General features: G+C 39.6%; 1 protein-coding gene across 1 annotated transcript in view; it reads left to right on the plus strand.

The window, feature by feature from the left end:
• The window catches only part of LOC140316714 (A disintegrin and metalloproteinase with thrombospondin motifs 16), a 52,736-nt gene that overhangs the window by 3,268 nt on the left and 32,424 nt on the right, over nucleotides 1–17,044 (plus strand). Inside the window, exons 3-6 of the mRNA XM_072394651.1 lie at nucleotides 1,311–1,669; nucleotides 11,131–11,554; nucleotides 13,843–14,045; nucleotides 16,531–16,614. Coding sequence (XP_072250752.1) covers nucleotides 1,311–1,669; nucleotides 11,131–11,554; nucleotides 13,843–14,045; nucleotides 16,531–16,614 — 1,070 coding nt within the window. The remainder of the gene's footprint in view (nucleotides 1–1,310; nucleotides 1,670–11,130; nucleotides 11,555–13,842; nucleotides 14,046–16,530; nucleotides 16,615–17,044) is intronic.

Raw genomic sequence — 17,044 nt, forward strand, 5'->3', positions numbered from 1 at the left:
TTATTTAACTTTCAGAATTTTACATATTTCTTCAAATATATTTAATGAGACATCAGCTGAGGTCTTCAGAGTAGTTCACAAGAATCCACTTAAATAAGTTTGACAAAAACCTTATTACTTATTGAAGAAACTGATACAATATTAAGGATACCTGATTAAAAAACATTTAAATCCGTAGGATTCATAACCTAATTTAAAGGCGAAATTTAAGTTATGTATTTACAATTGATGGGACGACAGGTGTGAGGGTGCATGTTGTTGTATTTAAAAAACAGGGAGCAATCAAAGTTTATCATGGAGATTTCTGAGGACCTCTAAAGACAAGTTGTTGTTCATCAGGCTGGAAATGGTTACAGCACCACTGATGGAGACTCTAGCAATTTTCCATGGATTGTGTAAAATCTGTGAAAATTCAGTATCAACGTTCCCCCCTCTTGGAATTGGTGGACCAGCAATAACAAACAATCAACAACAAGGTGTGTTAATGTCTGCAGTGGCAAAAAGGAATTCTGGGAAACTTTCGAAGAAACTTAAGGTTCCTTTAACAATTTCTTATCTTATTGCTCCTGAACAATAGGAGTGTGCATGACAGAGTTGCAAGGAGAAAGCCTCTGCTCTCCAAAAAGAACATTGCTGCTAGTCGGCAGTTTGCAAAAGATCAGGTTGACAAACCACAAGATCTTTATGAACAGATTGGATCAAAATAAAACTATTTGGTTGAAATGAGAGTTGGTATGTTTGAAAACAAATGAAAAAAAGTAAGTGTTCCAGAGTAAAAGCCTTATTTCATCGGTGAAACATGGAGTTAGTGATATCATGGTTTAGGCCTGTTCTGCTCTTTCTGGGCCAAGATGGTTTGCCATAATCGCGACAATGACTTCTGAATTACATCTTTACATTCTAAAGGAATTTCAATACTTGTGTACATGCCTTCCCCCTAAAACTGATTCTTTGGAGGAACCTATGCTTTCAGGGTCAGTCACATCAAACCCTGAAAGCATAGGTTCACATACTTGTTATTAATTCTGGTTATATTGTATTGAACACGTTTGTCTAATTTGTTTAACCATGGGGTTATTTTTATGTACTTTGAACTCTTGTGAAAATCCAATGATGGTTTAGGTCATGTTCGAGCAGAAATATGGAAAAATTCGACAGGGTTTACAAACTTACAAGTACCTTTTTATTTATGAAAAGAGTGTATTTTGTGATTGCCTTCAGTCAGTGTTTCACCTCTCTTCATATTTCTCAAACAATCAATATTATTTTTTTTCCTCTTTTGTCCTTGTTGTCCTTTATGTCCTTCCCAGAATATGAGATTGTAACACCGTATGAAGTGAACCATCAAGGTGTGTACATCTCTCATGAAGTTGCTCACCATAAGCGCAGAAGACAGCGCAGGTCCTTGACTCCAGATGCCCGCTCATCAAACTCAGGCAGCAGCAGTGAAACAGTCCACTTCCAGCTGAGTGGCTTGGGGCAGGACTTCCACATGGAGCTGAGGGAGGCTTCAGAGAGCCTGATTGCACCTGGTTTCACCATCCAGGTCCTGGGAAAGAATGGCACCAAGAGCCTGAGGGCCTACCACCAGGATGACCTCTGCTTTTACCAGGGGTCGCTGAGGTCAAGGGTCAATACTTCAGTGGCACTGTCCACATGCATGGGGATGGTGAGTCTCAACATGCACAGAGTCAGGTTGCAGAGGGCGTTGGATAAGTAGAAGGGGGTAGATAAGTCAAATCTGGGTTAGTGCGTGTGTGTTTGTATCGGTCAAGACTACTTTAGGGTCTAAAGTATGCGTCTCCTGGACATTTTTGTTTTAGTTTAGTTTTGGCAGCCTTTAGATTGATCAGGGATTGCTGTAATTACAGTCACTGACCTAGATGACACAGTGAGCCTGGGAGCCAAAGAAATTTGGCTCATCCTGAGACTCCTGATAATATAAACACTGAGTGTCAGGGCTCTTGTCAAGCCGAAACCCAGAGAGATTGAGAGCGAGAGGTCAATGACCCTTTCAGCGTTTGAACTCAAAGACTGGAAACTCCAAATTAACACCAAGACAGAGAAAAACTAATTCAGACACATAGCAAAGGCACACATTTAGAAGGAAAAGAGGGGTAAAAGGAGCAACAATTTAATTGAAAGCTGGCCAGGAGAGGAAGATAAAACTACAACTCTTTTATGGTTAAACTTAATCCTTTTGTATGACACATCATGGCAGTCATCAGTAAGTTCTTTCATTTTGTCTCTGTGAGGCTACCTTTCACATAGCACTTGAAAGAGTGTATTTTATGTTACGCGTGGTCAAAAGACGAACATATAACTTACATTCCCAGTGAGTATGCTGGCTAGTCCCTTGCAAGTTTCTTCGTCCAGTGTTTGCGCCATTACTCCTAATACGTTTTGTGCATTTTGTGCTTATGCTTCTGCGAAAAAGTTACTACTGAGAGGAAAAGTCATGCATGTGAACACTGCAGGATGTCTGGTGCGTATGCCAGGAAAATACTAAGAAGACAAGCCTATTTATATAATTTCCCTTTGGGATAAATAAAGTATTTTTTTCTTTTCATTTAATTTCTATTGCAGATCATGCATTATCATAGACTGACACATGAAGTTCAGTCGACAGATATAGAACTGCATTTTGCATTAACACTGAGTGGCATATTCTCATGGTGTGTTATTAGAAGTTCAGTTCTGGAGAAATAACTCTTGCAAACATGTAGTTGAAACACAATGCTAAAGTGAAATAGCTGCGTATAAACTGAACATTCCTTATAAATGGAAGTGTGCAGTGCTAGAATTTAGATAAATAGCTTGTGGGTAAAGAGCTAACTTGGTTCTCACTTGTGAAACAATGACTAGCTGTGTCTCTGCTCTGGTGGTGCTCTCTGTTGCTGTTTGAGTGACGCATCCATTCCATCCTCGAGAAAAAGTCGATTTCATTTTATTTGGGTTAATATTGCTTGGTTTGTTCATTTGTGGAGAAAACTGGCTAAATGTAAAGTCTTCCTGTAGTGGTCCTCTGCTGCTGCACAAGCATAAAGAAAACATTAGTGTAAGAATGACATTAAGTAAGCTGAACTGAGGCAGCTCCACTTTAAGACCCTCAAGTGTTATTGCAGCACTCAGCTGTCTGGACAAGAGAGCAAAAGGCTTTATGACGGCAGATATAATCTTCTCAGCTTTAAAATCACATACACATAGCTATGGTTCAGTGGCTGGAGTAGCCATCTTCCAATCAGAGGATTGGTGATTTGATTAGCCTCTCTGTGTGTTGAAGTCTTACCTTAGATTGAGAGAATGAACCCCAGACATTGCCCATGTTCATACGTTTGTGGTTGTACTTGAACATTGTAAAGTGCTTTGTAGAACTTAGGCAAGGTTAAAAAGCACTTTATGAGTACATTTTTTTAAATCAGTATGCCTTTTTGCTATGTTTAAGTTTTATAAATGTCTGGCTTCTTCTGGCTGGTTCGCTGTACATATTTCTCAGAATATGTCTCAGAATTGCCCTGCAGAAGTATAGACAGAGAATGGCCCATCTCTAGGGATGACTCTTCTGTGAGTTTGTGTATCTGTGTGTGTTCAGACTAGTTTCCAATAAAAGATTTAGCCAAAAAGGTCCAGGGTTGCAGACTGTTAATTCGGTTCTCACGGCTGATGCTGGCAAGGACGGACTGGGGCAGTGCATCAACGGGAATTTGACTTTTTCTGATGTGAATTGTGGAACTGCAAAGCTATATCAGCATTCAAAGGTATTTAAACTCCTGGGGAAAGATAAAGATAGTTTCTATTTTTTTAGAAATGCCCAAATGCCTGTCATTATGCAGTGAATTGAAGTGTGTCTCGGAGCGTGTGTACCAAAACATTTTTTCCCAGCTTTACCTAATGAATTAGCTGTGGAAACACAGATGTGAGTGAGGAAGGGGGTGGTGCGCCAGACTGCTTGGTCAAAACTTGGTCAAAACTTGGTAACAAAGTTCACTAGACCATCTGAAAGCTTTGAGGAGACCTTGCACTTTGGCCAGTTTACTATTGCCGACAAGTAAATATTGACCGAAGCAGTCCAGCACCTGGCCCCCCAACTGCAGCATGATACTAAGATGAGACCTGTTCATCACCACTGTTTGCTCTGTCAATCTTTTCGGAAATTAGCATTAACTGGTTGAATTATAAGGGACTCACATGGCCCATGTTGGGGTTTCTGAAGCAGGTTGGTAGAAGCAAAGATAAAGAAAGATCAGAGTGTAAGAGAAAGATGGAGAGATGAAGGCTGTAGGGGTCTTGACTCCCTCCCTACCATTTTGAAGTGCTGAAAACCCCCTTGTAAGGAGTGTGATGTTGTAAAGTATAAGATGCTTTTTCAACTCTCCCCTCCTGGCAGCCCATACAGTGGTTAACCCAGCTTTGATGACAGCAGGGAGATCAGCCATAAAAAATCCCTCTCTTACAAGCAAGGAATTGGTGGAATAAAAGTAGCAGGCCAATTCCATTAACTGCGTTGTTCACCTGCCAAATGGTTTCATACTCTGGACAGTCACACACATGTGGAAGGAGGGATCATAAAACAGTTCCTCCTCTGTGTCGACTTTATACTGCTGCATAATACGCTATAGTCTGGATTTTATGGGGTTGAGGGTGTTGCAGGGTTATTGGAGCACTGCAGACATTGTTTCAGTCTGGTACCATGAATCATTATTCCCTTACCCCAAAGGCATCTTGTGTGAATTTTAGCCATGGTCAAAGCATAACTGAGGAGAATCATATCACTTTGATCTTACAGGAAATAAGGTAAGATAAGGTATATTGACTTTGATGTAGCCCAGTTATCAAAGTAAAATGTTTGGCATTTGACATTGTTGCGAAACAAAGATACAAAAAGCTTCCGTCTCCTCCTCTGACTGGTAACACACAGAGATGTAACAACAATGGTCTCAAGTTGAAGTCAAAACCTGTTCTCTTGGATGAAATCTTCAGAACTGCCAATGCTGTATTGTTTATGCTTATACACTCAACGAGGATGATGAGCACAGCTCTTAACTGCGTTAACTGAAACAGCCTTTTTCCAGTTAATAGTTTGTGGACAGACAACATTTAAAGTCTTTATACTCACGCTATTGGTCCGATATACATGACTCTTCTAATAAAGTTGTAAACATTTACCTGTGTTTTTGCTTAGATGTACTTCATTATCCCTGCACTTCTCATCCTTGTATAGGTCTTCATCCTTGCTAATTTTTATCATCATTGTGAAGCAAACCTTACTTTGTGTCACAGGGTACTGCTGAATACCCGTGACTACAAATCAGATGGAGGGCATGTGTTTTCCTCTTGTAAAAGGATGGGTGTGTGCCTTGCCTCAGGGATAGTAGTTGTAGTAATAATTGAATGTTGCACACTTGTCCCACCTCTGGGATTTCCAAAAATATATGAGGGATAGTCTACTGATGTGTTTTAGCTTTGAAAAACAGACAGTGTGGTCTTGGCAGTTTGCTATCATCAATTTTCAGCATAAGAAACATCAAATGATCTGAAAAGATTGTTACATGTTATATCATCAGTTGCTGTTTCTTCAGTCATGCAAAGTAAATTAGGTACTCAGTTACAAACTGATAACTTAAGTCAGTTCTGAGTATTTTTACAAACTGATAGACCTTCAGTTTGTGAAACATGACAGGGATATTTTGAAAATCATTAATTGATTTGGAAATGGAGACTTGTGCACAAGTGTGATTTCATTTTCAGTTTATCATCCTCAAGTTTTCATTTAACTCGGTCAACACAAAGCCACGCTTAAATCCCTACCTCAAACTGCTAGAGAAAGAGTCACAGTTTGTGAAACAAACGCAATAAATCATCCATCCATCCATTTTCTATACCCGCTTAATCCAATTTAGGGTCGGGGGGGGCTATCCCAGCTTCCATCACAGGCCCACACAAAGACAAACAACCATGCACCCTCACTCCTAATTTAGATACACTAATCAAATTAACATGCATGTTTTTGGACAGTGGGAAGAAGGCAGGGTTGCCCGGAGAGAACACCACCGTGCAGTCCGCAATGAATCTTTAAAACACAAATTGTTGCTCACTTTGGACAGCCATGGGAATTGTTCGGGCATTTTAAGCAATTTACATTAACACGATTAAAAGGGCAGATTTTAGATAGCGAATTCTCAGCTTTTCTTTCCCATTAAACTCTTCTCTTTTTTCAGTACCTGGTCCATGAATACCATGAATCTTGAATACTTTCACATGTATGAGTAGAAAGCATGTTTGGACCAAATTCCAATTTGATTTTTAAATAAGGAAAGCAAAAAGTCTTTTGTCTCTTTAAGTGGAAGTAGACAGAAATAAACTGTACTGCTCACATTCAGATACACTTTGTCATGCACTGAATGCTTCCCCTCTTCATTTCCGTTACCGTTTTTTTTTTCCTTTTTACCTGCCCACCCCCATTCCTGTTGCTGCTTGTCTGGATGTGTCTCGACTCCAGAGAGTCCAGCTGTTTGCGCCCTCCCAAGTAGTGTTTCAGAATTTTATGACTGCTATTTGCACCTCGTAGAGCACAGTGTGTAATCTGATGACTTTGGCTATTTAGGAAAGGCACTAGTGTGACCTAATCTCCTAACATAGTGGCCTGTATGCACACACACTGAAAAAAAGTGCAGATGCATGTTGTTCTGTGTTCAGTCAACATAAAGACTGTGCAGAAACTTGCAGACTAAAGTCAATAAAATGTTTATCTGCCTTTTGTTATGTCTTATGTTCAGGAAGGCAAAGTGGATGCACATGGATTTTTTTTTGTTCAGAGGCAAATTAACTGAACAGACAGCATACTCCAGTTGTTCTTTAAGAACTGTGTAGTTATAATAGTGCAAACGGCACCAAAAGGCAGTGTCTTAACTTATCTTAAAGGGATATATGTTTGAAGTAGGTACACCACTGTGCAATATCACTTCAGTGACCCAAAACTGTTTCACTTCTCATTGATTGTTTTTTTCTTCTAAATTGACAAGTAAAGTACTTCTTCTCATTAAAAATGAAAACAAAGACTTTGCTAAAGTAATTCTATCGATAGATGCCCCAGAATAGAAACTCAGTGCAACAAAATGATTATTCATGTGATCGCAAATCACATGCAAGTTAGAGAACCTATCATCACTAAAACAAAACTGATGACACCTGTAATCTACAGCTTTGGACTTGCAGGCTGCTTCTGCCTAATCACCAGAAAACTAATCAGAATCTCAGCGATGGAATGGGTTACAGACAGAACAGTGACCAACTAGCAATCAGAGGAAAAACACTTGTGGCAGCTATAAAGCGTTATAGAACCATATATACTGCCACAAAATAGGTTGATGCTCAAACAAAAAAAAACCCAGTAGAGTCTCTACTTGTACAATCTAGGAAACCTGAGAAACAGATGCACAAACAAGTGCACCAAACTTGGCTCAGGAATCATCAATCTGTGACAGCTCAGACTAAATGAAGGACACAGCATAAAGTCAACCCTTACATGGGTGGATGTCGTACAAGAAACAGACCCATTGCTTGCTCATTGACACAAAACAGCTGATTAAATCAAACTTTTATAAAAGAACATGAAAAGTTTGGATACTGTTTGGAGACTGATCTTCGGTCAAATGTGACTGCAACATAGTTTTCAGATCAGATTAAAACCTTACAATTGCACCTTTTAATCATTTAAAAAAACAAAGGCCAAAAGAATGTAAGAATAATATTTTGACCAGGAAAGGCAAGAGTTAAAAGACCCAGATAAGTCTGACACAAAAAGATACAGATTGTTGTGAACCTGAACATGACTCTCACAGGGAATTTATGATATGGGTGCAAAAAGTGTTTGGGAAATTACATTTCATGAGAAGATCTTACGAAAAAGAAGTGAATTTAAAATGGTATAGAAACAGGCAGTGTACTCAGAATTCACTGTGCACAGCCTGGAAAAATATTGGGAACATGTGGTTGAAAATGATATCATGTTGTCATCTTCGTAAATCGCTTTTTGGTGAGTGCACCTTAGAACTGGAACCTCATCAAAGTCCCTGAGGAGCTACACACCCATGTCTGGGACTAAATGTGCAACCAGTCCTGTAAAGATAGACCAGTGTCAATCAACAGATTGTGGAATTTAACGCTCGCATGTGGTGCTGAAAGGGAAAGGCTGTAAGCAGCGGTCAGAGAGTGAACCCTGTCACTTCAAGTTGTAATCATAATGATGTTCATGCTTGTTGACATGCCCCATGTGGAATAATGAAGTAGACTTTGACAAGTGTTGCAGTTTTTAAATGCAACTATCGTCATGCATCTCCTGCAATAATTAGTCCAGTTCTGTCGTCTTCTTAGGCAGATTCCCCTGTGTACTTCATACTACAAATAAATATATTATTAGAACATCACAGTCACTTTGATGACACTAACTAAACAGTTCAGTCCACAGGCTGCATTTATTGGTTGTATTCCGCTATTATCGATTCCCACCCCTTTGTCTGTCTCATCTCATTTTACCGCGAGCTGACCAAACAAAACTTCTCAAGACAAACACAAAATTAGAAGTAACGTTTTCTTTTTAATTCCCTTTCTCCAAAGGTACTAAGCCTCCCCCCCCGCCCCCAACCCCAACCACCCTCCCAGACAGAATAAATACTTAGAATGTGAAGCTTTCAAAGCTGACAGCAGCACGGTTCAGGTCAGAGGCCTCACCGTGACTTGGAACCAAATGTTGACAATTGCCTGTGATTACACAGCGGCGGGGCGGGTGCCATGTGGAATCATGCACCGGTTGTCACATGTGATTGTAAGTAACGACCCGGGCCGGGGTGTTTATTGATCGTTGGCAGGCGAGTGCCAGCTGAAAGTGGTAATGCATTACTAATCCTCCCTTTAATATCTTCCCTTCTCTATTTTCCTCAATAGCTGAATCCGCCCTCTTTTTCTTTTTTTTTTATCCAAAAAACTTAAATGGAGTTTGTCATCGGTAGTTAGTGCTGTCTCATTGTGTTGGAGGATGAGGAAAACTACAGCCACAGCATTTTATGGGTTTTGTTTTGAGGACTTTATTGTGAAGCGTGCATTCATTCATTGATGTGTGTGTGTGTGTGCGTTTGCATTCTTTAAAGGCCCCCAAAAAAGATTGTTATCATCTCAGTAAGTGCTGAGTACAAGTGTGTTTCCGGCTGTAAATATGTCTCCAATATGTTTCTGTGTCACTGTGGTTATCTTTTGTCTGAAGCACCAGTTACTGTATGGTGGGAATGATCATTATCCGACAGGGTAACACCTGTAAACAACAACTGCTCTCCACGGGCCTGTGCTAAAGGCATGAAACTTGAATGTTGGATTTGACTAACTCTTCTTCCAGTGTAACACATTGGGAGACTTCCAGAGTCATTTATATATGTGCGTGGTTTTTAAACCTACATCTTTTTACAACATTTCAAAGAATAACCCGGGTTAGCTGCTCTAGAACCATTAGTGGATAGACAGAACATCAATGCATGAGACTACCTTTGTCACAATGGCTGTAAATTGCATGGCCACTGAGGTCAGAGCTGACACATCTGTAATGGCTTATCTTCATCTCTACCTGGAGGATGTAATTTAATATTTAATACTTAATGAACTCACAGAATTTTCACTTTTTCCACTTGTGATCTAATATGCTAGTGAGGTCAAGGCCCAAGTTTGTAACTGATGATGAAATTAATTTGTGCTGAGAACCATTCTTCCAACATCATCACCTCTTAAGGTTTGCTTTGGAAGGCTTAACTTATTGCATCCACTGACTCTCCACCATAAATCCATTCACAGATACACGTAAGATTACTCATATTCACACCTTCAAACTTTTAGTAGCATGTTTACAATTAATTTTCTTCCAGGCTTTTGCCTCTTTTTTCTGACACATAAACTTCAACTTTGTGTGGTGTTAAGACTGTCAAACACACGCATACAGTTTGCACACACAGCCATGCAGTAACCACTGACACTGTCTGTTTCAGTCTTTGTCTGCCTGTGATGACTAAAGACCTCACACTCCACTCACAGTCGGAAAAGAGAGAGAGAGAGAGAGAGAGAGAGAGAGAGAGAGAGAGAGGACTGCAGTTAATTAAACATATTTTTTGGGAAATAAAAGCAATTGCCAATTGCGGTGAAAGTCCAAACTTTCCCTGCCAGCTGACTGTCAACACAGATGTGGTGCGCATTCAGAGTGACTGGGAGAGACAAAGGGAGCGGCAAAGAGCAAGGAAAAATATTTCCATGTCTCCGAATCTGCTGTGTTGACATGATTTGATTGAAAATGGGATATAAAAGCTGAAAAGCTATTTTTCTCTTTGAGATACTTCTAAAATAAAAGAGGAGAGTGAGGTCAAATGAAATACATTAGTTCCACATCTAGAGGTGTGAAATGTGCTTTCCCAAGACCTATCCCTTAAAATTAAACCTGTTATTACTGGCACTTTAAGTGTGGCACTTAGTGTCATATGGCTGAAATGAAAGCAGTTTCAAAGAGTGTGAGACACTCCAAGAAGGTATCTAATTTTTTTCAAATATTGTCTTTATTTTCTATATATCTTACGCATATAGTGACAATTGTGTTTACCAGAGAGATCCCGCTGGGCGCTGTGTTTGAAAACCCTTCTGTCTGACCTAGTCTTATTTAGATTGAGGTGATAACGGCTGACCCTGAACAGCAAAACAGATGTTGAGGGTGAAGAAACATGGCTAATAATTAAGCTGCACAGAGGTTTTGGGGGGGTCAGGTTTGCAGTGGCCAAGGGTCAGATTTTGACTAATAGCTGACAGGTTGGGAAGCTCAACAAACATCTGAAGCAAATAATGGTTTCATAGCTTTTATGTGACTTGAGTCCCTTAGGCTAAACTTAAAAATGAATTAGTACACAACTGTTGCAAAAAAAAAATCGATGAAAACATTTAGTCCAACATTTTTACTTGCAAGTCCCGCTAATGTCCAGGTGATTGGTTTCTTTTACAGGAGGGGACACCTTAACATGAGTGCAACAGTGTATTAGTGCATGATGATTAAACCTAATTAATAGTGAGAACAGTGGAAGCTAATTGGACTTTTTGTTTTGCCTCTAGTCAGGTTTGATTCGAACACAGGATGCAGACTACTTCCTCAGACCAGTGTCCCGCAACCTTGCAGAGGGGGAGAACTTCACAGCACCCGACAGTCACCACCCTCACATCCTCTACAAAACTAACAGGGACTCTTGGACAAAGGAGAGGCATCCTGAGTCTCGCGTCCTTCTGAAGAGATCCACCGATTCCTCTCATCAGAAGTCACACTTCCCTTCAAAGACAGACTCCATCTACAACGTAGTTAATGAAGATCAACATAGGCTCCTTCAAAAAGAACAAAGTGACATCCATGGTTATCACCATGACAACAGTAACAGCACAAGTCATAATGACCGATTGAAGCGCGACCGAAGCGACCACCATCACAGTGATTACAGACATGGGGAGAAGCAGAGGCAGCACTTCTGTGGGAGAAGGAAGAAATGTATGTAAGGGCAATTTCTCATTCTAATACCGACCCGCACACTCAAATTCCTCTCCATGTTTGTATGTATCAAACATTTCTATGACTTATTCCTTTATTTTTTCTATAATGAGTAAACAATGAAACAGTGGGCAAGCAGAGAAGTCTAGTAAATGGGAGAAAAACACTGCATGAGCCTTTTTCTGCACTGACGATATAGGTCATTCTTATTACAGAGTTAAACTTAGTCTCATCGATTTCCCAGACTTAATTAAATTATGAGCATGTTTTATTCTAAAAAATGTTAAGTAGTAATTTCTACCCTTTCCAATCTCTCCAAATGAGGACACTCAGATAAGGATGTTCCCACTTATACATACTTCTCACATTGCCATAATATTTTCAGATATCTTCCAATTTCCAGATATAGCTATGATATTCGTTTGACCTTAAATCAAACCTAAGGGACGCTTTGAAGAATTATGACATGACTTATAGTTTCTCCCACAAAAGGAAAAAGCATATGATATGACACTGAATATATTTGTTGACATTTCTGGTTAACTCTGTTAGCAGTCAACCTCACAGGGTTTAGGTTGCTTGGTGCAAAGGGAACATCGAAACACACCACAGATAAAGTATGTTCCCAAATTTATCTTATTGCCCTGTAAGAATATTAATACATCACATGGGTGCAGCAAACAAATAAAAACAAACACTCTCTGTGCTTGTGCAGTTTTGATTACCACGTAACACCGCAATAAAGGTTGCAGACTGTGTTGACTTGCGGATGTTCACACATCATTAGCACCTTTTGTGTTAAAGGTAAAAACAGCACAGTAAGTATTCCATTGACTGCTCAAAAGGTGACCAGTAAATTCCTCTGGCACCTTTTTTCATTTTTAAAGTAACGAGTGTTTATACTCTTACACACAGTAACATCCGAGTGCCTGTGTTACTTTCTTAATAGACGTTTCTCTGAGAATGAAGCGTTCAACGAAAGCTTTCCTTATTTTTCTCTCGATGACAAATGAAGAATATCATCTGAGTTTACATTGACAGCTTTGGTTGACTTCATTCGTGACATGACCCCGTGAAAGGTTAAGAGGGAATTATTTATACTCACTTTGCACTTTCAAAAAATTACCACGAGATCGTTTAACATTGCTTGTGACTCAGGGGTCATTCGAGAGGGAGCAGGCTGGGATAGGACTGGTACCACTATTACCCCGCAGAACCCCAGCTGTCTGGCCCTTGTGAAAACACACTGCTGTTTACATTTCCATGACATGACATCACCGAACACCTGTGCAGCGTTTTAGTCCAACAGGCACTACGGTCGCTCACCTGCTTCTGCTTATATAAGCAAACTTCCTTTACTTTGTAGTTTATCTCAGTCAGGCAGTGAAAGGTGAACGTTTTGATAATCTTGAAACATGCGGGTGAAGATTTGGGGTAATAATGTCAACCACATCGGATTGTGTACTGTTGAGCTTTTGTCAATGTACAGACATGAATGTAAGAAGAAGATACCGCTTTAAGGATCTAGATCTTAAAATCTGTGTGTCTCCGAGTCACATGTTCACCGAACAAAAAAGGTCTCATAAGGCTGCAAAAAAGAAATAAAAAAATCTTATCTATGATCTATGCACACTGACATCCTTTGGGGCACTATTTCTAGGAGAGGTTGACGCATGAATTTATTTAACTTCTCTTCCCATTGATCATGATTGTTTCACATTTATTTAATCTACAAAGTCAAATGGTTTTCCTTTCACCATGGAAATCTTTTATGTGCATGTTTGTCCCCTATATTGTGACTTCCTGGAGATGCAGCAAAAGCAGAGTACAAACTGTCACTTCAGACATTACTTAATGCTAGCATAAGACTGAGGCTGCCAGAGTCAACAACAAAGAAGAAAAAAGAAGAAAGCTCAGTGGGCAATTTATTATTATATCAGGTCGCAAAAGTAAGAGCCTAGTTAATCATTCAGAATGGTTGTCGGCTACTTGCCAGAAAACCACACATGCAAAGGTAGACATTTGTCTCGTAGCTATAAGTCAGGTCACATAGACATACTCAGACATACTCAGCTGTGGGAAGGAAAGGTTGTCAATTATACAAACCACTGGTGTTTATCTTTTATCGGTAACGTTGCAAACCTCTGTACAGAAGCATGATTTGAAGCCAAAGTGTTACACATAAAGCTTCAGTCAGGATGTTTAACACATAATTTGCCTTGCAAAAGATTGGTGTAATTAATTTATTCCTATTAACTGCTCTTTTCTGCTTTGATTTGTGTTTACAGATATGCCCAAACCTCCAAAGGAGGATGTTTTCATCCTCCCCGACGAGTACAAGTTTATCCCCAGGAACAAACGGGCCGTGCTGATGAAGAATCGGGCCAGTCAGAAGCTCAATGTGGAGACGCTGGTGGTGGTGGATAGAAAGATGATGGACAACCACGGTCACAAAAACATCACCACATATGTACTTACTGTACTTAACATGGTATGAGAGATAGGTTTGTGTGTCAATATGTCAGTATCAGTATATTATGATATATTTTTATTTTATAAATTATTTTTAACATGTTAACCTCTGCTAATATGTGTGTAGGCTGTAAATGCAAACTTTATGCACATGTTAAATCTCAAAGACTGGTATCTGGTGGGTGCAGGAAACTAAAACATTAGAAATAAAAGGAGAAAAACAGGAGCAAACAACAAATGCCACACTGCCCCTCTTATCTTAAAATTTATGGTCACCTGACATCCCACATGCTGTTCAGTTTGCGACCTCAGACTGCGGCTGACAATCCATGGTCTGTCATTTATTCTAGACAGTTTTAATTTAGTTTGGACTGGAAAGGTAGCTTGTTTTATATTTGGAGATACTATCATATTATATGTACTGCCTGTGATATACGATCAGCACTGAGTCTTGCTATGACCATGCTGCGACCACGGCGACAGTGAGGATGATACCCTTCAAGGTGTCCATAACTGCACATGGCCAAGTTCAGATATCCATCCATCATTCATCTACAACTCCTACTATGATGACACTATTATGGCTCCTGTGTCTCACACACTAAGTGTTACACATTCATTGTCTGACATCAAAGACCTGCTACCCACTAAAAATAAATTGTGAGACAAAACAAAGGAGCCTGACCTGTTGAGCTGCTGAAATTCTATATCAAGCAAGGATGGGAAAACATGTCGCTAATCCATGGTTTTAGAAACATGTCAGTGATATTAAATTCCAAAAGTTCCAAAGTCTCAGCATTTGATAAGTTGTCCTTGTACTACTTTCAGTTGAATATTAGGTTAAAAATTCAGGTTGCGAGCTGCCATTTGCTTGTTATTCCTAGTTGGAAATATCTGGTCGAGATTTCCTCCATCTTTTGCGATTACACACATATGTAACATCAGTCAGCCAAGTGATGCATTTGAGGTGTCCCGCAGCTTTGGGTTTAGTAACTTGATACCCACGTCCTCTAGACTAAATTATCAAAAAGAGCACATCTAAAAACATGAAACTGATAGGTGAGGGAGATCATCGGTGCCACACTGACAGCGTGCCCCTGCTCTTCTCAGCTGATCTGCAGACGAATTCCGTTACGGTTGTTTTGCTACTTAATGACTGACTGACAAATCCAAAGATAATCCGTCTATTTTGAAAATAGTCTCCCCTCCTGTAGAAACCCGGTTGAAGCAGTCACACTCCATCGCAGAAGAGTCACCTACATACACTATAGGATTTCACAAAAAAGATCCAATCCTCTTCCTCACTTGCCAGCTCTCAAAAGTGTTGAAATGGTTACAGTGATTATTTTTTCAAAATGCAATTAAACGAGAGATGCGGGTTTTGTACAGGTTTATGTTTTCTCCTGCTGCAAAGTAAAAGAAAAACAAAAAACATCAAGAGCTTTTTGTGATTATCAGATTTATTAAAGCATGCTGTGCATTATTTCCCTTGAAACAGCGAAGCTCCGTGGAAACTGATTGTTTCCTTTATGTAGCACTGAAAACACGGTGATTCATTGGACCTCTGTTGATCAGATAAGGATGTGAAAATCCGACACTCTGTCAAACTGTGTGGCTTCACGACATCTTGGTTCAAGATATATGCGTTGACTGTTTCTTTTGAACGCAAAACTTTCTGGAGTTTGTTAACAAACCACAGCCGCGTGTCATTTCATGATTCAGTGCATAAGAAGACCAAACTGGAGGAACATAAGGAATGAATGAGTATGAGCAAGGACATACAGGGTTTTGAGAGTGGCACCTGATCTTTTCACATGGCCTGAGAGAGAGACAAATAGCACACATGAACAAAAGATCACGGGTCTACTTTCACAGCCTGAAATGTTGTGACTTGTCAGACGTCTAAACTAGAAGTTGAATTGGAAACAGCAGTTGTGGTTATTAGACCTCTGATACCATCAAAGGGGCTTTGTGTCAGTGTGTTTTCTACTTCTTTAGATTTAAAGTTGGGTCATTACACATATATGAGACAGACCTCTCTTATTTATAGGTTACAGTATTACTGTCAGACTGTGATTACTTAAGACAGTTTAAGTAATTTGTTGCTGACGCAGAAATGAAAGTAGCCTACTAGCTTTTTGACACTGAAAGCACCATGTGAATTGAAAGTAGTTTTAAGATGTGTTACTCTTTAAGAGAACTGTGGAAGCAAGTCTTTCTTCTCTACTCCTCCATGTTTGAGGACAGATTTCACTTTATGAACCAAAGCAGTTGCAAAGCAGAGTCGTGAGAGTGACATGCACAAGAATAATTCACACTGCACATTAAATTATTTAGACAAGATAACAGAGTCTATGTTGGGAAAATTGCTCTTGTTTATATTGATAAGAAGCTGTATGTATGTTATAATGCATGTGTGCCCTCTGTAGATAAATGAAAGTGTTTAAGTAAACATCAGTATTGGTAAAATGTAATAATGCTTGCTTGTGTACTGTCCACTGTAGGTCTCCAGTCTGTTCAAAGATGGCACAATAGGAGGGAATATCAACATAGTTATCGTGGGGCTCGTCCTTTTGGATGAAGAGCAGGTGAGCATCAGACAAAACTCATACATTACCATTGTATGTCCTTTATGGAGCTCCTGACACAGAAGCACAAGATAGATCATTTCTTTTATTGTTTTTACACCCGTGCATCATGATCTTAGGTCGTTCAGCTAACTACTGAAGGATTTGACAGTGGTTAAGCATAATGATTACGTTTCCTTAGATACTTGTCAAAATTAGGGGGGGATTCTTGTTGAGTGGAAGAGTTGAGAAAACAGCGTGAGCCAAAGAAACACTTGGGGAACTGTCAGAAACAGACATCTAGGGCAGTAGCTGTTGTTTTCAATCCACGTGTGATGTTGATAGATTTTAAACATCCTTAACACCTGTTTTACCAACCATGTCTCATTCTAAGCAACACTTTTATTACTTGAACTTTTAAATCACCATGGTGACTTTAAATTCCCCATGA

This window comes from Leuresthes tenuis, unplaced genomic scaffold (genome assembly GCF_036924035.1).
Source record: "Leuresthes tenuis unplaced genomic scaffold, fLeuTen1.0.hap1 SCAF_10, whole genome shotgun sequence".
Classification (NCBI taxonomy): Eukaryota; Metazoa; Chordata; class Actinopteri; order Atheriniformes; family Atherinopsidae; genus Leuresthes; species Leuresthes tenuis.